We start from the raw sequence: 22167 nt of genomic DNA on the forward strand, positions 1-22167 counted from the left end.
GTTTTATTTTTTATTTTTATTTTTTTAAAGCATTTGTTTTAATAGGAAGAAATTGATTGTTAAAAGTAAAAATCAGCTTCTTAATACAGCTTTTATCCCTGTGAGATTAGATACTATTAAAATGAATAGATCTATCAAGTGAATGCAGTAAAATTGAATTTCACAGATGTAACAGAAACCAATTTCAGTCAAATTATATGAATAAATTAAATAAGAAATAATGATTGAAGCAATGTATGTGACTCTCAGCAGATTTGTAACCATCTTCTGTAAAATATGACTAAAATATTTGAAAAATAAATACTTCTGAATAACTTCTGAAATTTTGTGCCAAAAATACATAGTGAGAGGTTCTCATAAAAAGTTATTAATTATGAGAAATAAGAATTGCAAAGGTTTCTTTTGACCTAAAAGACCAGATATTTTATTTGTGCAGAGACTATTATAATTTTTTTAATGGCTTAAATCATATTTTGCTATAACAGCTTACATTGTTTGCGTCTTTCTGTTTTATTACAAAGTCAGCTGTAGCACCACCATCAAATAAATAATATAATTACTTTTGGTTATGGGTCATCTAGGATATAGCAGTGTGCACTACTGCAGTGGATATTGTAGCATCCATGGAGCTCCCATTCAGATACATATGAGAATGTGGCCCCTTTGAATAAGACTGAGAATTTAGATTGATTTCAGTGTGAAGCAAGAAATACGTAGTGTAGAAATAAATGAATGTAGGTTACTCACGTTGTATTGTATATTTCTAGTCGTGTAAATGCCTATGTCTTATAATTAGTTTTTTATTTCCACTTATGTTCATGTTTTGCTGTGTTTTACCAAGAGATTATTTGACGAGCATTGCTTCCAAGTAAAGTAACATGTGCTAAGTAATTTAGTTCACAAATTCCGATCCCATGTGGAAGCCAGGACTGTGAAATATGTTTTGCTTTTGTAATTTTTATTAAGTTTCAATTCTGTTCTTAGTTACAGCTATGATTTGTCCCACTCTCTTCAGTATAATCTTACTGTCTTGAGAATGCCCCTGGAGATGTTAAAGTCAGAAATGGCCCAAGCTCGCCAGGAGAGTTTTGACATCTTTGAAGATGAAGGGTTAATTACACAGGGTGGAAGAGGTAGGTGGTTTTCAGCCTATCTAATGTATATTAATTCAGTATCCATGAAGTGGCATCTCATTAAGTTCATTCACATTCCCTTATATTTCTCTGTTCCTCAGTGTACTTTGTACCTACGTTGTTTTCTGATACCTGAATTTGACCAATTTTACAGATATCATTAATCACAATGTGATTTCATTTGTAGGCTAGTCAGAAAATTGTGTGCTGACATTGTCTAGCAATCATTCATTTATTTTTATGCAGTACATAGAGTATCGTCTTTTGGTGATGTGTGAATGGAGTATTTAGTACTGGGGAATACACACCACCTTATTTTCTTCATAGAGACCAATTCAGTATGGGCTGAGTTTGGGAAAAAAGCTGGACATTTACATATAATTCCTCTGATTCTCTCAGAAACTCTGCTTAATGGGTATAATGCCAGCTGTATTGAAATAAAGACTCTGTAGTAAGCAGGACTAGAGAGAACCCTACCAAATCACACAGCCCGTATATAGAGGAACCAGTGCAGCAAATCAGAGGCTGTTCCAACTTTGACTGGGCTTTGCTACCAACTTGACCACTTGGCCATTGATAGGCCCTGCTTCCTTTAGGACCACTGTGGGATTGTGCCAGACCTAGGCAAGGTGACTCTGGGGGTTCTGTACTAACCAGTCACACAACAGAAATGGCACCTTTATCCCAGATTCTTGGGTTGATCTAGAACTCTAAAGCAAGGGGCATTGCTGATAAGAGTGTTAGGAAGGAATAGTCTTAAAGTTAAGGCTTCTTAGCTAAATTAGACTGACAGTGGAAAGCCAAGAGTGTCTTTGGTTGCCTTGCTCCGTTGAACTTAAATAGTAGTAATGGTGATGTGGTTGCAGAGGTAAATTCTAATTTAAGTGGTTCTAGGAGGTTATTCCTTGCAAGACCTTCAAGAAGAGGCTGTGATGCATTTGGCTCTGGTCTGCTGTAAGAAGGCTAAGTTACTTAAATTTCACCTTTGGCATTGCCCTTGACTCTTGTTAGTCTGATTGAATATCACTTGAGTTCAGGCACATCCAGTGTACCCCATACTCTACTTTCTAGATCATCTAGACCACATACATTTACCCTGGTTCAGATGCTGCAGTTGCAATGCATACCTCTAGAGACAGGTGGAGGACAATATAATGTGTACCTGAATATTTGCCTGCATGATTTCTTGTGAATATTAGACTTGATGATATTAAAGCAAAAAGTATCATTAAATGTGCACTACAAAATATGAATTTGAATGTCTGGTCTGGCGTCCCAATTAAGCCTCTGAAGCCACTTAATTTTTTGCCAGCTCTAAAACAAGTCTGCTTAGAGATGTGAATAACAGGTTGTATTAGTTTCTCAATGATGCTGGAAGAGATTACCATAAATTTAATGACTTAAGACAATGCAAAATTTTTATCTTACAGTTCTGGAGGTCGGAAGTCTGAAATGGATCTCACTGGGCTAAAACCAGGGTGTTGGGAGGGCTGTGGTCCTTCTGGAGACCCCAGGGGTGGATCCATTTCCTTGCCTTTCCAGCATCTTGAGTTCACCCTCATTCCTTGACTCATGGCCTCTTTCCATCTCCAAAGCCAGTAAAGGCCGGTCGAGTTGGGGTTTTTTTTCCCTTTATATTAGATCACTCTGACACTCACATTCCTGATTCCTTCTTTCACTTCTAAGGACCTTTGTGAATTCATTGGGCCCATCTGGATAATCAAGGATAATCGTCCCATCTCAAGGTCATCTAATTAACAATCTTAATACCATCTGCCACCTTAATTCCTACTTGCCATGTAACATAATATATTCACAGGGTTTTAGAATCAATGGAAAGCTTTTTTTTTTGGTTTGGGCTGGGAGAGGGGAGCAACAGTCTCCCTACCATACAGGAGTAGGCCGGAGGAAACAGAGAGTAAGAATAGGTAGAAAAGGAAAATAATGCACTTTTTAAAAAAGTCTCTGTTTTGTCAGGCAATATACTAGGCACTTTGCATATATTATTTTATTTAATCTGAACACTATCTCTGAAGTGAGTAGTAGTATCATCATTTTACATTTGAGAAAATTGAGGTTCAGAGATGTTAAATAACTCGGCCAAGATCACAGAGTGGATAAGTATCAAAGGCAGGACTCTGACCTAAGTTTGTCGTATCCGTGCACTACTGAAAGGTCAGGGAAGGTTTAGTTTTTATGAATCACACTGAGGTATATTTTTCATGGTATCTAAATACTTTTAGGCAATCATGATTTGAGGAGGAAAACGTTCCTGTTTAGTGGCTGTGCAGAACTGTAACAGTTTTTAAGACATTATCTTATAGTTAGTTCTTATTTCAGACTTCAAATAGATTTAGTAAAACATTGCTGTTTAATAAATTCATTTGAAAGTGTTGAATTCATGTTTGGTGAAATTGATTTCCTCATATAATGAAACCAGATATAATGAGAGATACCATTTGCGGAAATATAAATTCTCATTGTATGCACTAAATGTGCATAATTAACAACCATGTGAGACACCTACAGATGAGAAAGCAGTGTGACAGAAATATAGGTCACACCCTTCTAGATTCCCCTCGGCAGTCACCTTGCTCAGGAGGTTGATCCCGGAGCAGGTCCAGCCTTTGGACCCAGGCACTCTGATCCCAGAGCTGTGATCTCACTGCTGCTCTGTGCTGTCAACTTCATTAATGCATTTGTACATTCTGCCCTCAATTTCCCTGTCATTTCTTTTCTCTGAAGTTAAAAACTCTCACAAAGTGGAAAATGCATTTATTCGTCGACTTTGTATAGAATCAGCACAGTGTTCTGGTTGAAAAATAATATGAAGGTATTATCTGTTGAAAATGGTATTGTATTCATCAAGCATTTTATTTTGAAATTTAAAAATCACATTCAAGAGTTTTAAATTAGTTGAATTTCCCTCAAGTTCCTTATCTTTCTGATACCAACTTTTATTTTTCAGGTGTATTTGGGATCTGTAGTGAGCCTTATATGAAGTATGTGTGGAACGGTGAACTTCTGGATATAATTAAAAATACTGTGCATCGTGACTGGTTGTTGTACATTATTCATGGGTTCTGTGGGCAATCAAGTATCCTTTTAAAAAGGGAGATGCATATTATTAAATTTATGTTGTACCAATTTGTAGACAACTACATTAGAATTTTTTTTAGAATTTTAATGTTTTTTTATTATAAAATATAACCTGTATACAAAGCAAAGAAAGAAAAAGCAATAATTTTCACAGCATATTTCAACAAGTAATTACAGAACATATCCCAGAGTTTGTCATGTGCTACCATCCCAACATCTCAGATATTTCCTTCTAGCTGCTCCAAACCACTGGAGCAGCTAAAAGCAATGTTAATATTGTGATTCAGCAGTCATATTCGTTTATTAAATCCTATTTTCTCTGTTATGCCTCCTGTTCCTCCTCTTGTCCCTCTCCCAATCTATAGGGATCTTTAGGCAGTACCTGTTCTGACTTTTTCATGTTGAGATGAAGTAGTGTCAAGAATTTTTACATTGTAATTGTCACAGTGTATACCCCCAAAGGAAAACTTACCATGGTGCCATGTAGTGGAAATACAAAGAGGAATGCACTACTTGAACAGACCTTTCTGTAGAAGGTAAATCAAGAACAAGAAAGAAAATGCTCTGTGCTTAGTAGATGGTATATGTGATAAGTTTCATAGTAAGTGAGAGAAAGTTTTCCTTTTCCCAAAAGGAAAACCTACCCATGGTGCCATGTAGTGGAAATACAAAGAGAAATACACTACTTTTACAGAAAGTTAAATCAAGAACAAGAAAGAAAATGCTCTGTACCTAGTACATGGTATACGTGATAAGTTTCATAGCAATTGAGAGAAGGAGGAATCACAGGTAGGGTGCATGGAGCAGGCTCATGAGAAAAGTGGAACTTGGCCTGGGCCCTAAGCAAAGACCAGGTCTTAGACAGCAGTGAGCAAGAAGTGCCATGCATTGGGAGCACCATGAACGCAGATCTAGAAAGGAACATGGGAGGGCTCTTGTGGCTTGTGGATAAAACTACCGGGAAGTAGGATGTATCAGGAAGGAGAGCAGTGGATGGGAATCGGATTGCCAGTTACCACATTGCCTTAGTGTCAGGCGAAGGACTTTGGGTTTGGTGCTAAAGGAATCAAGAACTTTTGAAAGGTTTTGTTCAGGAGGCTGACATGTGCAGAGAAGTATTTTAAAAAGCTTGAGTTGATAGCTGTTTTCAAGCTGGGTTAAGTAAAATGAGAGAAGAAAAGGGGACAGAGTTAGAAACAGATTTCAGGAGTCCAGGTATAATATAGGAAGGCCTGGCTTGGGAGGGGCTTTGAGATTAAGTGGGAGGGCCACGCCTTGGGTAAGGTGATGAGTTCAATTTTATAAACATTCCCCCCCCCCCCGCAGGTTCATCTTTCATTTAATTTCTAGCTATGTTGAAAGCCTTTCAATAAAATGGTATGTTCTGAGGTTTGAGAAGGTTTGTAGAAGCAGGGATTAGGTTTCTTCTGTCAAAATTTTGAGATCATATAGGCATTTGTGCACTCAGCGTGTTTTCTAGCTGACATTCTTCCTGTGTCTTGGGCTTTTTAAAGACCTGTAGCAAAAACTAAAGGGGGGCTCTTTCTGATATATGTAAGTGGGTGAATGTGGCCAAACATACTTTCTTGCACCAGAGGATTTGGAGGAATGGAATCAAAGGACACAGATGGAGAGGTTATCCTTGAAGATGTACTGTGCTGCCTTCTTTGTGGCAAGACAGGGAGAAGAGAAACTAGATGAAGAGATAGAGAAATTTTGAAACGAAGATGAATAAGGTTTATGCTTGAAAATCAAGTTCCTTGCTTTATGATAGTTTCAACCAATGAGTGGTATTATCTGCTTGATCGTTCACTGAATGGTAATTAGATTTGGCCCTGAATTACTTTTGTCTGTTTCCAAAAGTAAAGTCTACCTACTGGTTTCTCTCCCCAAGGACACCAAAAAGAATGTGCTGCAGTTTCAAAAGGCAGTTCCTAAAAGGTAGTTTTAAAGAGGAACTAGCTCGGGGCCTGGCATATATGATGCACAATAATCATGGATTATAATTTTAGAGTTTATTAAGATAGATGATGAATCTGTTCTCCTAGTTATCAAACATTTAATGAATTCTGGAAGTCTGTATGATGGTAGTAGCAATTGCTGCTTATTCTGGGCACTTATACAGGCTAGGCCCTAGGAATTCCATACATATTATCTCATATAGTCCTCCCAGTTACCTAATAAAGTTACCTTATTATTGCTTTCTGCATATTACAAAAGGTGAAATCAAGGCTCATAAAGTTAAGTAAACTAATATCGCTAGTAAGTTGTACATTGCTTAAGCATTCACAGTAATTCACTCAGTGTTCAGTTTTTGCAGGTAATAAATTTGGACTGCTTGTACAGAATTACCCTCACTCCGTTCCCACAGTATTATTTTATATATACTCCACAATTCAAACATCCTATTAAATGATACATGTCCTCTTTGAGAGGTTTATGACCTTCTAAGACTAAGAAAGGATTAATTGAACCTCTTCACATACATCTTTTCCTTGGCTACAAGGAAAAACTAGTTCTTTCTTGGCCAGTTGCCTGATACCTGGTTACCATTTCCTCTGAAATTCATAGACACCACTCCTCAGGCCTCAACACTTCTCTTACACCCGCCAGTTTGGAAGAACAGCTAGACCCAGTGATGTCCCATTTGTGAGTGGCCCTTTTCAGTGTTTTTCCACCTATTGGAAAAGATGTGTTTAAATGTGTATTTAAGGTGTAACAATTCACTTTCTCTGGTGTAGCAGTCACTTGTGGTAAACAACTTTAACTTGATTTCTAAGAGCTGTTGATCTATGGACGACCAGTGTATGTTACTCTAATAGCTAGAAGATCCAGTAAATTTGCTGGGACCCGTTTTCTAAAGAGAGGTGCAAACTGTGAGGTAAGATACAAAAGATGTGCTGCTGTTTATTTTAACCTTTTATTTAACCTTTGTTGACATAGGTGAAGCAAGGTGGCAGTATAAAAAGGTGGGATTTCTTAGTTTGGGATATTATCAAGAGAATAATTCTCTAGAATATCTGAAACTTGTGAGAAATATAACAAATAGATATTTTGAAAACTCAGCTTCCTTTGAGAGTTATGTAATACCTTAGGAAGTTATGAAATGTCTAACATTTTTGAGGATGGCCCTTTTCTGTAACATATGAAAAAATAATAACACATACTCAATGTACAGATGGCAAAAGCAAGCAATTCCACCCAAGGAATAAGTGGAGGGTAATGCTCAGTATTAGAAGTACATCTTTAATAAGAAGACTAAGTAGACTAAGTAATGGGAAGCCCTTTACCTTCTTTCCCCTTCTTTAGTTTGCTCGGCACTAAAAAATAACAACAGAAAGTCATCTGCCCTGACATCAATCATAAATCTCCTTTGAGTGTTCCCACTCTATTTACGATAACTTGAGTCTTGAGCAGATGTATGATTGAGAAGACAGATTGAATGAGGCAGTGAGTTTTGATCCTGGCTTAAAATAGCAATATTGTTTTAAAATTATATCACCGGTGAAAATGGTCATAACTGGAGCTTTAAGAAAACATATGAATGTTGCAGCTGTATTATTTTGAATATTCAGAAGATAAACATATTAATGCCTTTGAAATTATTCTTTCCCACATCCTTATTTACTGTATAAGTAAAGCTATCTCAAAACTCTTTTTTCCCCCGTCCATCAGCCATTACAAGTAATTTCACTTCTTTTGTACATTCATTTCTCCTTTATCTTCAGAATTGAATGTTGGTATACTGCTGGTCTTTCTAACCTCTTTTATAATTTCATGTACTTGATTTTCTTTTCTCTCACCCCCCACCATTTGTATCACTCAGGCTGCTCTCTACTGGTGTTATTAGCTGGTTTCATTTGATTCCTGCTAATTTTAATTGCCTTCCTTTTTTGCATTTCACTGGTTTTGCTTCACTTATGTGCATGTTGACTATTGATCAGCACTGCCTCTTTTAAGACACTCTAAGAATAGGAATTATGACTTCATTGAATACTAGAATTTTTCCATTAAAAAATTGTAAAAACGTAAAATAACACCTTTAACTGTACATTTCTTCCTAGGGTGATGTTGCAAATGAAGTGGAGACTGAGCAAATACTATGCGATGCTTCTGTGATGTCTTTTACTGCTGGAAGTTACTCTTCTTATGTACAAGTTAGAGGATCAGTTCCCTTGTATTGGTCCCAGGACATTTCAACCATGATGCCTAAACCACCTATCACATGTGTGTAGAACAATCTTCTTAATTTTAATCCTTCTTTGCTGATGTTTAGAGGTAGTTAACTCTAGTCACAGAAATCTCGTAAGTGCTTAGGTTTCAATAAGATTTTCATATTGGAAGATAGATCATTTAGAAGACAAACTTCTATAATTTTTATGCAAACCTTTTATATTTTTCCTTTGCTTTTGGCCGTAAGTAAATGATTTGCATCTCACTTTAGAAATGTAAGCATAATTCAAATTCAATAAATAGATGATGAATGAATGAGTGTCTGATGTGCCCCTTGAGAAAAATTTGGGAAATGAAACCACCTGAAGATCAGTATATTTGTATTTCTTTGAACAACAAGGGAAAAGCCCTATACTTCTTTTATTCCCAGCCTTTATTTTTCATTCTAATACTTTATTTTTCATTCTATACTCATTCATCTTTTTTCCCTCCTCAGTGGATCAGGCAGATCCATTTGCACATGTGGCTGCCCTTCACTTTGACCAGATGCTTCAGAGGTTTGGCTCCCCTATCATCATCTTGAACTTAGTGAAGGTATGATGCTCTTACCTCTTTGGTTATGAAATTCAAACACACTTGGCAACCTTCTTATCAGCATTAAGGGCATAACTAGCTGTATTTTACCTCTTCCAGAGGAGATACTTACAGATTGTCACACTGCAATGGCTTACTGTGGCTGAGATGTCTGAGCTTCTGTCCTTAGGCCTTGGGTTCCATGTGGCATCTTCCGTGGGTACCTGGGAGGATTAGTGGTTTGTTTCCAAAGGAAGAGAGTGATGCAGTGTGTTAGGCTTTTGATTTCCTTCTGTGAACTATGTCTGGGTAAAGTTTTTAGGACAACTCAGAGAAGGAAGCAGGGATCAAACTGCCAAAGCCTGCCTTGATACAGCTTGGTCCCTCGGTGATCCATAAGATCTCCTTTTGCCAAATTAATATCCAGTAATAAAATCTAAAGTATAGATTCAGAAATCAGAGTGCAGTTGTGGCCCAAGATCAGGGAAGCATGTGAGAAGCCCAGACAAGATGGTAGCATTGACCTCATAGTTCTCTGCTTCCTTGTCAAGGTACACTGATTGGTCCACTATTCTTGTGTGAATGGGGAAGTACCAAGGTCAGAAGTTATGATGGTTAGGTTCTGATGTCAACTTGGCCAAGTAATGGTGCCCAGTTGTCTGGTCAGGCAAGCACTGGCCTAACTGTTGCTGCAAGGATATTTTGTGGCTGGTTGATAAACCAGAAGACGGATGTATTAAATCATCAGTCAACTGATTGTGTCTGTGGCTGTTACATCTGCAATCAACTAAGGCATGCTTCCCACCAATGAGATAATCCTATCAGTTGAAGACTTTTAGGGAAGAAGGGAGACTTTTTCACTGCTTCTTCTGCCAGCGAGCCTCTCCTGTGGAGTCTGTCGAGACCCTTTATTAGAACTGCCAACTTCACAGCCTGCCCTATGGAATTTGGACTCTTCCATTCCCACAGTTGCATGAGACATCTTTATAAATCTCAGATTTACAGATACCTCCTGTTGATTCTGTTTCTCTAGAGAACCCTGACTAATATACAAAGGCCTAGCAGGGTCCAGAGAGATGAGAGAGTACATTTAATCTGCATCTGTTGCAACCAAGTGAATTTAAAGAATCTCAGCAGCTAAGAATACCTGGAGAATATGAAAAGTGAAGGATTTGTTTTGTTTTATTGTTTAATGTATGGTTGTGGTGGTAGCCAACGACTCAGTAGCATCTGATGTTATTCTGAGAGGTTGGTTAATAAATAAATGTAACTCAGTTAAACAAAGACCAGGACCTTCCTTCGTCCTTTCAGTCAGTCATTTAACAGGTAATTTTGAGAGTTTTCTGTATGCCAGGGTAATAATGGAAACCATTCCTGTCTTTGTGGAGTTAACAGTCTAATGGAGAGGTGATAAAGTAACATGCAACAGCCACATATAGGCTAAAATGTGTTATGGGAACTTATAATGGGAGAGAAATCTTTCCTGAGGAAATGGTGAGGCGACTGTAACCTGAAGGAAGAGGTATTAACTAGCTCAAGGTGAAAGGGAGACTATTCAACGCAGAGGGAACAGCATATGTAAAGCCGCGAGGTAAATGAGTTGTGGGAGGTTTGGGGTCCAGAAGGAAGGCCTGTGTGGTTGCAGCCCAGTAGGTGAGGGTAAAAGAGCCTGTATTGAGATGAAGCTGAAGGGGTAGTTATGGCCAGATCATGCAGAGCCTTGTAGGATGTGTTAATGAGTCTGATCTTTATCCTGAATGTAATGGAAAGCTACTAAAGAGTTGTATGTGATTGAGAGGATTGTGATTAGATTTATGCTTTGAAAAGATTATTCTGACCTCAAAATAGAGACCAGGATTTTAACAGGTCTAGTCAATGCTGGAAGCCCAGACAGCTTTGTATAATTATCCAGAAATGAGGTAATTATGGCTTCAACTAAGCTAGTGTGATAGAGATGGAGAGAAGTGGGTGTATTCAGTAGATTTGGTGCTGGGCTGGATTTGAGATGAGAGAGGGAAGTGCCAAACTTGGTTCCTAGTGTGCCAGAGGTGCCCAAGACCGCTTTCAGACTTGATGATTCTCTAAAAGGACTCATAGGACTCAGAAGTTGTTATATTCATGGTTACTGTTTATTACAGTATTAAAATCAATAAAGGGAGAAGGTGCATGGGGCAAAGTCCAGAAGTAACCAAGCACAAACTTCCAGGTGTCCTTTCCTGGTAGAGTTGCATGAGACATGCCTGATTCTCCCAGCATTGGCATGCGATAATGTGTGCCACCTGTTGCCATTCAGGGAAGTGCACCTGAAACTTGGTGTGCAGGATATGGAGCACTAGTATGACTAACCTTATCTTTTAGACTCCAGACCCCCAGAGAAAAAACAGGTGTTCACTGTGAATCATACTGTCAAACTATCTGTTCAAACGTACAGCATGGCCCAAGGACTCAGGTTTACCAGAACATTCTTATCAGATAGAACATTCCAAGAACTCTGTGCTTAGTTACCAGAAACCAGTCAAGTGTCAGTTCTGAAAATGGGCTTTCTTGGGAATGTGCAGGGTTGAGCAACCCAGGCCTCCTGAGTGAACCCTTTCCTGCACACCTAGGTCTCCAGCCTATGCAGGAGGATGGATAGTGATGCCATTCATTGAAATAAGAATACTGAGAGTGGACTTGGTTTGTTGGGGAAGAGGATGAATATGTTTGGACCTTCAGCGGTTCAAGGTATATCTGAGTTCTCTAATAAGGGTTAACAAGCATGTCATGGTCAGGTTCATCTGTCAACTTGGCTAGGTGGTGGTGCCCATCTGTGTGTTTGTCCAAGCGTTGGCCTGACTGTTGCAATGAGGATGTTTCATAGAATAAAATCATAATCCCATCGGATGCATCCACAGCTGATTGTATTTGTAATCAGCCAAGGGGAGTGTCTTCTGCAATGAGTGATGCTTAATCTAATCACTGGAAGCCTTTTAGAGAGGATTCAGAAGAAACAGGCTCTCTTCCTGCTTCAGCTGGCGCTCCTCTCCTGTGGAGTATGCCCAGACCCTCCATTGGAATCGTTGGCTTCACAGCCTGCCCTATGGATTTTGGGCTTTATGTTCCCATGGTTATGTGAGATACTTTTATAAGTTTTATGTTTACGAATATTTCCTGCTGATTGTTTCTCTAGGGAACCCTAGCTAATACAGCTTGGTATCTGGAGTGGTTCTTAAGAAACAGAAACTTTAAAATGGGTTTTTACACTTGGTTTTCTACTCTTGACTGGACTCAAAAGCACTAAGGACTCTGATTCCCATAATCAGAATGATACTGCCAAACCATGGGATGAGTTGGTAAAAGAGATAGTCAAAATATCACTATCGAATTTTTCTAATGCCTTGCTTGTATGAAGCTGGGCCCTGGGGGATAATGTTTTTGACACCTTTTATGAAGTTTTATGAAAATAGAAAGTATGGAGATGTTGGGCGGTTGTTGTTAGATACACTGTATACATTAATGAGTGAAAGGGCTGGGCTTAAGGCTTCAAATGAGAAGCTTACACACCATCTGACAGATGTAAACATTTTTATGAATGTCCTGAAGGAAAATTTTATTTCTTATAGCCATAGACTTGAGATTTCCAAAAATCAGACTCAGAATCTTCAAGTAGCAACTTTACAACATAAACTGAAATCTCAATCTTGCATGGTGTCTGCCATTAAAGTGAGGGCATTGATTGGAAAGGAATGGGACTGTGAAAAATGGGATGGCGACATATGGATTGATAATGATGTGGTGGAGAGGCTGAAACTCTAGGTCATGCTGAGTCTTCTCTAGATAACCCTGTAGTAGTCTGCCCTGAGGACACAGCTGCCCCACCTGGAGCGTTGGACATACCTGCCCCACCCTGAGGAGTTGGCCACCCAACCTCCACCTGAAGGGATTAGCCCTAGACTGATTAACTATGTTTCACCAGATGAAACTGCAAATGAATACCCTGAAGCAAGTGACTTGGAAGATACTTCTAATTCTCTTCATGACCCACCCACACCACCCTCATTTCTTCCAGACCTATAACTAGACTAAAGTCCCAACAGGCCCCAAAAGGTGAGGCACGAAATATCACCCATGAGGAGGTATGCTACACTCCAAAAAAACTGTGTGAATTTTCCAATCTATATAGACAGAAATCAGGGAAATATGTGTGGCAATGGATTTTAAGGGTGTGGGATAACGGTAGGAGGAATGTAAAGCTGGATCAGGCTGAATTTATTGATATGGGCCCACTAAGCAGAGATTCTGTATTCAGTGTTATATAGTTTGAGGAGTTAGAAAAGGCATTAACAGTTTGTTTGGATGGTTGACTGAAACATGCATCAAAGGGTGGCTCACATTACCTGAGGTTGAAATGCCAGAACTGCCCTGGTAAAATGTAGATGAGAGGATTCAGAGGCTTAGAGAGATTGGAATGTTGGATTTATCTTGCAAAGCCTGCTCTTACACCCTAAGAATGTCCAGAGGATGCACCTTTTACCAGAACTATGAAAAATAAATTTGTGAGACTAGCACCGTCATCCCTGAAGAGCTCTGTAGGTGCACTTCTCTGTAGGTCAGATATTACTGTGAGAACTGCTTTCACTGAGCTGTAATCCTTAAACACAATGGGGATGACTGGATCCCAAGTTGGCAGAAGCCACGTGGCAGCACTTAATCACCAAAGATAAGGTGGATGTGGCTATCATAATAGACAGCAGACTCAAAACATGAGTCAAAATAATCTGACTAGCTGAGAATTGTGTTGTTGGCTAGTAGATCATGGGGTATCTAGAAGTACAATGAATGGGCAGTCTACTAAATTCTTATTTGAGCTGTATAAACAAAAGAGATCTAGGTCAAGTGAACAGAAGTCTAACTTGAATTACAAAAACAGAGAATCATGGCCCCTTAATTAATTTCCAGACTTGAGACAGTTTGCAGACCCAGAGCCCCTTGAATGAGGGAGAGGACAAGTCCCTTTGGGGGAGAACCCTGTTACACTGCCACAAGTCTATACTGGTAATCTTCCTCCAAGCCTTCCCCAAGGAGACCCGTGGCCTTTTACCAGGGTAGCTGTGCATTGGGGAATAGGAAATGATCATATACTTCGGGGATTATTAGACAGTGGCTCAGAAGTGACATTAATTCCAGGGGATCCAAAACATCACTCTGGTCCACCAGTCAGAGTGGGAACTTATGGAGGTCAGGTGATCAATGGAGTTTTAGCTCAGGTCCGTCTCACAGTGAGTCCTGTGGGCCCCCGGACCCATTCTGTAGTGAGGGCTATTATGTTGGGAAAGGCCAAGTGGAAGCCACTAGAACTGCCCCTACCTAGCAGAATGGTAAATCTGAAGCAATACCAGATTCCTGGAGGGATTGCAGAGATTATTGCCACTCTTAAGGACTTGAAGGATGCAGGGGTGATGATTCCCACCACATCCCCATTCAACTCTCCTATTTGGCCTGTGCAGAAAACAGATGGGTCTTGGAGAATGACAGTGGATTATTGTAAGCTCAACCAGGTGGTGACGCCAATTGTAGCTGCTGTTCCAGATGTGGTATCATTGCTTGAACAAATCAATACATCCCCTGGTACCTGGTATGCAACTACTGATCTGGCAAATGCTGTTTTCTCAATAGCTATTAGTAAGGACCACCAGAAACAGTTTGCTTTCTTGTGGCAAAGTCAGCAATATACTTTCACTATCTTACCTCAGGGGTATATAAACTCTCCAGGCTTTTGTCATAATCTTGTCTGTAAGGACCTTGATCATTTCTCCCTCCCACAAGACATCACATTGGTCCATTATATTGATGATATCATGTTGATTGGACCTAGTGAGCAAGATGTACCAACTACTCTAGACTTATTGGTAAGGCATTTGCATGTCAGAGGATGAGAGATAAATCCAACAAAATGACAGGGGCCTTCCACCTCAGTAAAATTTCTAGGTGTTCAGTGGTGTGGGGCATGTCGAGATATCCCTTCTAAGGTAAAGGATAAGTTGCAGCATCTGGCTCTTCCTATGACCGAAAAAGAGGCACAATGCCTAGTTGGTCTCTTTGGATTTTGGCAACGACATATTCCTCATTTGGGTGTGTTACTCCAGCCCATTTACTGAGTGACCAGAAAAGCTGTTAATTTTGAGTGAGGACCTGAACAAGAGGAAGCCTTGCAACAGGTCCAGGCTCCTATACAAGCTGTTTTGCCATTTGGACCATATGATCCAGCAGATCCAGTGGTGCTGAAAGTGTCAGTGGCATATAGAGATGCTGTCTGGAGCCTTTGGCAGGCCCCTATAGGAGAATCACAACACAAACCCTTAAGGTTTTGGAGCAAATCCTTACCATCTGCTGCAGATAACTACTCTCCTTTTGCAAAACATCTTTTGGCCTGCTAATGGGCCTTAGCAGAGACTGAACACTTAACCATGGGCCACCAAGTTATCATGAGACCTGAGTTGCTTGTCATGAGCTAGGTGTTGTCTGACCCACCAAGCCATAAAGTTGGGCATGCGTAGCCCATGTGGAAATGGTATATATGAGATAAGGCCAGAGCAGGTCCTGAAGGCACAAGTAAGTTACATGAGGAGGTGACCCAAATGCCCACAGTCTCCACTCCTGCCACATTACCTTCTCTTTCCCAGACCAGAGCTATGGCCTTTTGGGGAGTTCCTTACAGTGAACAGACTGAAGAAGAGAAAATTCGAGCCTGATTTACAGATGGTTCGGCACAATATGCAGGTAATACCCAAAAGTGGGCAGCTGCAGCACTCCAACCCCTTTCTGAGGTGTCCCTGTCCCAGTGGGCAGAACTTCAAGCAGTGCACCTCATTGTTCATTTTGCTTGGAAGGAGAACTAGCCAGAGGTGTGTTTGTATACTGACTCATGGGTGTGCTAATGGTTTGCCTGGATGGTCAGGGTCTTGGAAAGAACATAATTGGAAAATTGGTGAAAAGAGGTCTGGGGAAGAGGTATGTGGATAGACCTTTCCAAGTGGGCTAAAAACATGAAGATGGTTGTGTCCCATGTGAATGCGCACCAGAGGGTGACTTCAGCAGAGTAAGGTTTTAATAATCAAGTGGATAAGATGACCCGTTCTGTGGATACCAGTCAGTCTCTTTCCCCAGCAACTCCTCTCATTGCCCAATGGGCTTATGAACAAAGTGGTTATGGTGGTAGGGATGGAGGTTATGCATGGACTTAGCAACATGGACTTCCGCTTACCAAGGCTAACCTGGCTACAGCCACTGCTGAGTGCCCAATCTGCCAACAGCAGAGACCCACAATCAGCCTCTGATATGACACCATTCCCCGAGGTGACTAGTCAGCTACATGGTGGCAGGTTGATTACACTGAACCACTCCCTTCATGGAAGGGGTAGCAATTTGTTCTAACTGGAACAGACAAATTTCCCTGTATGCAATGCTTCTGCCAAAACTACCATCCGTGGGCTTACAGAATGCCTTATCCATCGTCATGGTATTCCACATAGCATTGCTTCTGATCAGGGAACACACTTCACAGCAAATGAAGTGTGGGAATGGGCACATGCTCATGGAATTCTCTGGTCTTACCATGTTCCCCATCATCCAGAAGCAGCTGGATTGATAGAACAGTGGAATGACCTTTTGAAAAGTCAGTTACAGTGTCAGCTAAGTGGCAATACCTTGCAGGGCTGGGGTAACGTTCTCCAGGAAGCTGTGTATGCTCTGAATCAGCATCCACCATATGGTTCTGTTTCTCCCATAGCCAGTATCCATGGGTCCAGGAACCAAGGGGTGAAAATGGGAATGGCACCACTCACTATTACCCCTAGCGATGCACTAGGAAAATTTTTGCTTTCTGTCCCTGCGACCTTGAGCTCTGCTGGTCTGCAAGTTTCAGTTCCAGAAGGGAGAGTGCTTCCACCAGGAGAAACAACGATTCCATTGAACTGGAATCTAAGGCTGCCACCTGGTCACATTGGGCTACTCATGCCCCTGGATCAACAAGCCAAGAAGGGGAACACATTATTGTCTGGGGTGATTGACCCTGACTATCAGAGGAAAATAGGACTGCAACTACACAATGGATGTAAAGGAGAGTTTTCTTGGAATATAGAAGATCTCCTAGGGCGTCTTTTAGTACTACCAAGCCCTGTGATTAAAATCAATGGAAAACTGCAACAACCCAATCCAGGCAGGACTACCAATGGCTCTGATACTTCAGGAATGAAGGTTTGGGTCACCCCACCAGACAGTGAACCATGGCCAGCTGACATGCTTCCTGAGGGTAAAGGGAGGATGGAATGGGTAGTGGAAGAAGATAGTGATAAATAGGAACTATGACCATGTGATCAATTTCAGAAATGAGGACTGTTATGCTGTTTTGTTCATGTTATAATATTTAAGTTGTAAGATATTAAGTTTAGTTCAAGAATGAATATTACCCAAGGACTTTCACCCTATTCTGGGGAGATTTAATGCATTTCTTGTATGCAGGACAGTTGAGTATTGTTAGGGAGGAAAAAACGTGCCTGTTATTGTTTTCTATTTAGAGATTAAGTATGGTTTAAGATGATGTGTATAGCTAGTAAGTTGACAAGGGTCATGGTCAGGTTCATCTGTCAACTTGACCAGTTGGTGGTGCCCATTTGTCTGGTTTGACAAATGCTAGCCTGACTGTTGCAATGAGGATGGTTCATAGAATTAAATCATAATCCCTTTGGCTGCATCCACAGCTGATTGCATTTGTAATCAGCCAAGGGGAGTGTCTTCTGCAATGAGTGATGCTTAATCTAATCACTGGAAAGCTTTTAAGGAGGATTCAGAAGAGATGAACTTTCTTCCTGCTTCGGCTGGGGAGCTTCTCCTGTGGAGTTTGTCCAGACTCTTTATTGGAGTGTCAGCTTCACAGTTGCCTTATGGATTTTGTACTCTACATTCTCTCGGTTATGTGAGACACTTTATGAATTTTATATTTACAGATGTTTTCTGCTGATTATGTTTCTGTGGAGAACCCTAGCTAAAACAAAGCAGGTGGCTGATGTATGAGTCTGGAGCTCAGACTAAATGTGATTTTTGTGACTCATCTATGTACAGGGGATGTTTGAAGGCATGGGCATGAAAGGGGTAGCCATGAGGATAGTACAGAAGAAAGAGAGGAAAGGACCTGTAATTGAGAACCCCATTTCTTATGTCCAGTTTGAGTGGACTGAATCTGTAAAGGAAAGAAAGAAGAAATGTGCATGAAAGTAGAAAGAAAGAAAAAAAACAGAAGAATGCTGTTTGTGAAAACTAAGAGAAAGGCTGTTTCAAGATGCTGGAAGTGGTCAACTGCATCAAGCTGCTGAGGGGTCATGTAAGTTAAAAATGGGAAAAAAGTCCATTGGTGTTAGCAACATGAAGGGCACTGATAAAGATGGATCAGGAGTGGGATAAAAATAAACAAGTGTTGGCAGTGAGTATAAATAATGCTTTTTTCCTTCCTCCCCCAGAGGGAATACTTGGTAAAAGATGAAGAGTTAGTTTTTTATCAGCAAAAAATTTTAGGAGATTCTCTTGATGTGTTTAAAAAAGCTGTGGGAAGGATCCATGGGCAAGGGAGAGGTATAAGACACAAGTGAGAAGGGATGATGAATGGCATCATATACTTAAGAAAGCTTAGGAAAAGATGAAATCTGAAACAAGACTGAAAGAATTATTAGGGTGGATAGAAAAGAATAATGGTACAGATTTCTGCGTGTGGGAGCATGTGTGTGTGTGTGTGTGTGTGTGTGTGTGTGTGTGTGTAGTCTGATGGCTTTATTTTCTCTTTAAAGTAAGAGGAAAGGTGTCTGCCAAGGGTAGAGGTTTGAGGGTCATGCAGAAGACTCCCTAGTCTTCCTGTAGTGTGGGAGGGTTGCCAAGACATGCAGGTAGTACCATAAATGCCAATTTCAGGTTGGCAGTTATCGTTTCTTAGTAGAACCATTCCGTTCTTGTCTGCCTTTTTCAGCAGGACTTGTGTATTATTTGATTCATTCAGTTTTTCCAGACAAGTCTGATAAAAAAGACAGTATCCAGGGAGTTTCAGATGTTGGCAATAGTGTAATTAAAGTGGATCATGGAATCTGAGCAGGACAAAAAGGGGAAGTGGAGAAAGGTGAGGGTTGATGGAAAAAGTGTAGATGTCAGTTGGAGGAGGTCTTCATGGGCTAGAATATTTAAAACAAGCAATCCAGAAATAAAGGAGGTCTGGATTAGAAATTTTGAAGGCAGAGCAATTACTCGTGACAGTGACTTGCTTCAAAGTTGTGACTGTGGGAGTGGTGACTGACCTGGAGTGGAAGAGAAAGGAAGAAATGTCTTTCTTCCTTCTACCATACAGCATAAAAAAAAAAAAAAAACCCACTCATGAACACTTTTTGAGTAAATGTATAGAAAATTGTTAGTATGGAAATAACTGTTAAGTCACTCAATTACAAGACATCACTAGAGTGTAAATTTAGAACTGAATGAGTGGATCTTCTTTATGATTTACATAACCATGAAAAGCTATGGTTAAATGGAGATTCAGGTCTAGGATGCTTGACTTAATTCTCTATGAATCTGTGCAGGCTCAAAAAATGATACCCGATACATGCGACTGTAGTGTTTTCCCCCCATATTTCTCATATATACATTTATTTTTGAATATTTATTTAAAGGCCGGTCATTGGATTTTTAAAATTGTGCTTGTTTATTGTTCCATTGTAATAGAAATCCTGGCACTAACTAGAGAATAAAGAAGAGATTAATTGCTATTTAGTGTTACAGAAAATTTGTTTCTGTTTTTGTCATTGGGTGTTCTACATAGGATAAGAAAGACTTTTTATTTAGATCTACTGTTTCTAAAAGACAACCTTATTAAACTGCAATTTAAGAGTCGAAGAATGTGTTTGTGTATGAAAGGCTACGGAGGGAAGTTATCTCTTTATTCTACCACCATACGAAGTTACTAAAGTGAAATAGTTTTCTTAGTTTCTTTTCTCTTTCACCCTGTGTGGTGAACCTTCCCCCAGTTGTAGAAGTTTGAGGTGCTGGTTCACAGACATTTTGCAGCAATTCATACACCTTTAATGCTGCTACTTGGCATCAATAGGAAGTCAACCTGGGATCCAGCAATGTTTTTCAGAGGTTTTTAATCTGGGGGGCCAGGGATGATCTTTGAAGGGTCTCTGAACCCTAAATGCAAAATCACTTGTTTATGTGAAGTTTTCATTTGGTAGTTAAAGGGGCCTTTGACCCACTATAATTCTCAGTTATAAAAATAAGCTAAAAAAAATAAGTTAAATATATCTTCAGCCTAAACTGATGTTATGCTGTTCTTTTTTTTAATTCTTTAATATTTTTATTGAGAAATCTTCACACACGTACAATCCATCCATAGTGTACATTCAGTGGCTTACAATAGCATCACATAGTTGTATATTCATCACCATGATCAATTTTAGAACATTTGTACCACTCCAGAAAAAGAAATAAAAAGAAAAAAGAAAAAACTCATAAATCCCATACCCCTTAGCCCTCCCTCTCATTGACCACTAGTATTTCAATCAACCCAATTTTTTAACCCTTTATCCCCCTGTTATTTATTTATTTCTTAACTATATTTATTGCTCATCTGTCCATACCCTGGATAAAAGGAACATCAGACACAAGGTTTTCACAATCACACAGTCACATTGTAAAAGCTATATAGTTATATGATCATCGTAAAGAATCAGTGTTACTGGAATACAGTTCAACAGTTTCAGGTACTTCTCTTTAGCTGCTTCAGTACACCATAAACTAAAAAGGAATATATAATGTATAAGTATAACCTCCAGGATAACCTCTCGACTCTGTTGAAAATCTCTCAGCCACTGAAACTTTATTTTGTTTCTTTTCTCTCTTCCACCCTTTTGATCAAGAAGGCTTTCTCATTCCCGTGATGCTGGGTCCCAGCTCATCCCAGAAGTCTTGTCCCATGTTTGCCAGGGAGATTTACACCCCTGAGAGTCATGTCCCATGTAAGGGGTAGGGTAGTGAGTTCTCTTGCTGAGTTGGCTTAGAAAGGCCACATCTGAGCATCAAAAGAGGTTCTCTGGGGGTGATTCTTAAGCATAATTGTATATATGCTTAGCTTCTCCTTTGCAGGGATAAGTTTCTTAGTGATGAACCCTAGGATCGACGGCTCAGCCTATTGAATTGGTTGACCCCACTGCTTGCGAGAATATTAGCAATTCCCCAGATGGGGAAATTTAATATTTCCTCCTTTCTCCCCAGTCCCCCAAAGCCCAGATTACTCTGGGATATATCAGGGCATCACACTAACTTGGATAAACCAACAAGATCTCATGCCTTATTCAAGAATAAGAAAAGTGAGAAGGACCTAAATTTTTTAATGCGTATTTATCTTAAATCTAAAGCAAAGAAAGTCTATGGCCATGTTAATTAGGGATTTAATTTTACAATCATTTGTCGGTATTTAATAGGAACATAATTCTGAGATCCTGAGCTATTTGTGTATAACCTGGTTGTTCCCTGAAACTTTGGGTATTTATGAACCTGAGACTCAGAATAAGAGCACTGAAGCTATGAAAATTAGCATTACCCTATTCAGTGACTGTTTAACAAGTTGAAAAAGGGATCAACTTCTACTAGAGATATGAATAACTCTGATTTGGATAGGACTAAGGTAAATCAGAAAACAGGGTAAACGACCACATCGTTCATATTTTAAAACTTCAACTTTTGTGTGAGACAAAAGGGAGAGACGTTTATTTGGTGCAAAATTTATATTTTGGGCAGTATATCATCTAATGTAACTTGTATGGTCAGTTTAGTTGACTACCATAATTACTTGGAATCTTGAATAGGGCATAATAGGATTGGCTGGAATGGCAGGTTATGATAGGTAGCAATGTCCGATTGAAGCTTGCATAAGAGTGACCTCCAGAGTAGCCTCTCGACTCTATTTGAGGTCTCTCAGCCACTGATGTAATGTAACCATATTTGTTACATTTCCTTTCCCCCTTTTGGTTAGGATGGCATTGTTGATCCCACAGTACCAGTGCTAGTCTTATCCCTGGGACTCATTTCCCACGCTGCCAGGGAGACTTTCACTGCTGGATGTCATGTCCCACATAGCAGGGAGGACAATGATTTCACTTGCAGAGTTGGGCTTAGA

The 22167-nt window shown here is 39.8% G+C and overlaps 1 protein-coding gene across 2 annotated transcripts in view; it reads left to right on the forward strand.

Moving 5' to 3' along the window:
• FIG4 (FIG4 phosphoinositide 5-phosphatase) overlaps positions 1 to 22167 on the forward strand; it is a 186602-nt gene that overhangs the window by 48516 nt on the left and 115919 nt on the right. For both annotated transcript variants that reach the window (XM_077162640.1, XM_077162641.1), the window contains 5 exons: positions 985 to 1133; positions 4102 to 4230; positions 7013 to 7113; positions 8297 to 8459; positions 8902 to 8999. In XM_077162640.1, coding sequence (XP_077018755.1) covers positions 985 to 1133; positions 4102 to 4230; positions 7013 to 7113; positions 8297 to 8459; positions 8902 to 8999 — 640 coding nt within the window. The remainder of the gene's footprint in view (positions 1 to 984; positions 1134 to 4101; positions 4231 to 7012; positions 7114 to 8296; positions 8460 to 8901; positions 9000 to 22167) is intronic.

This window comes from Tamandua tetradactyla, chromosome 5, assembly GCF_023851605.1.
Source record: "Tamandua tetradactyla isolate mTamTet1 chromosome 5, mTamTet1.pri, whole genome shotgun sequence".
In the NCBI taxonomy this organism is placed as follows: domain Eukaryota; kingdom Metazoa; phylum Chordata; class Mammalia; order Pilosa; family Myrmecophagidae; genus Tamandua; species Tamandua tetradactyla.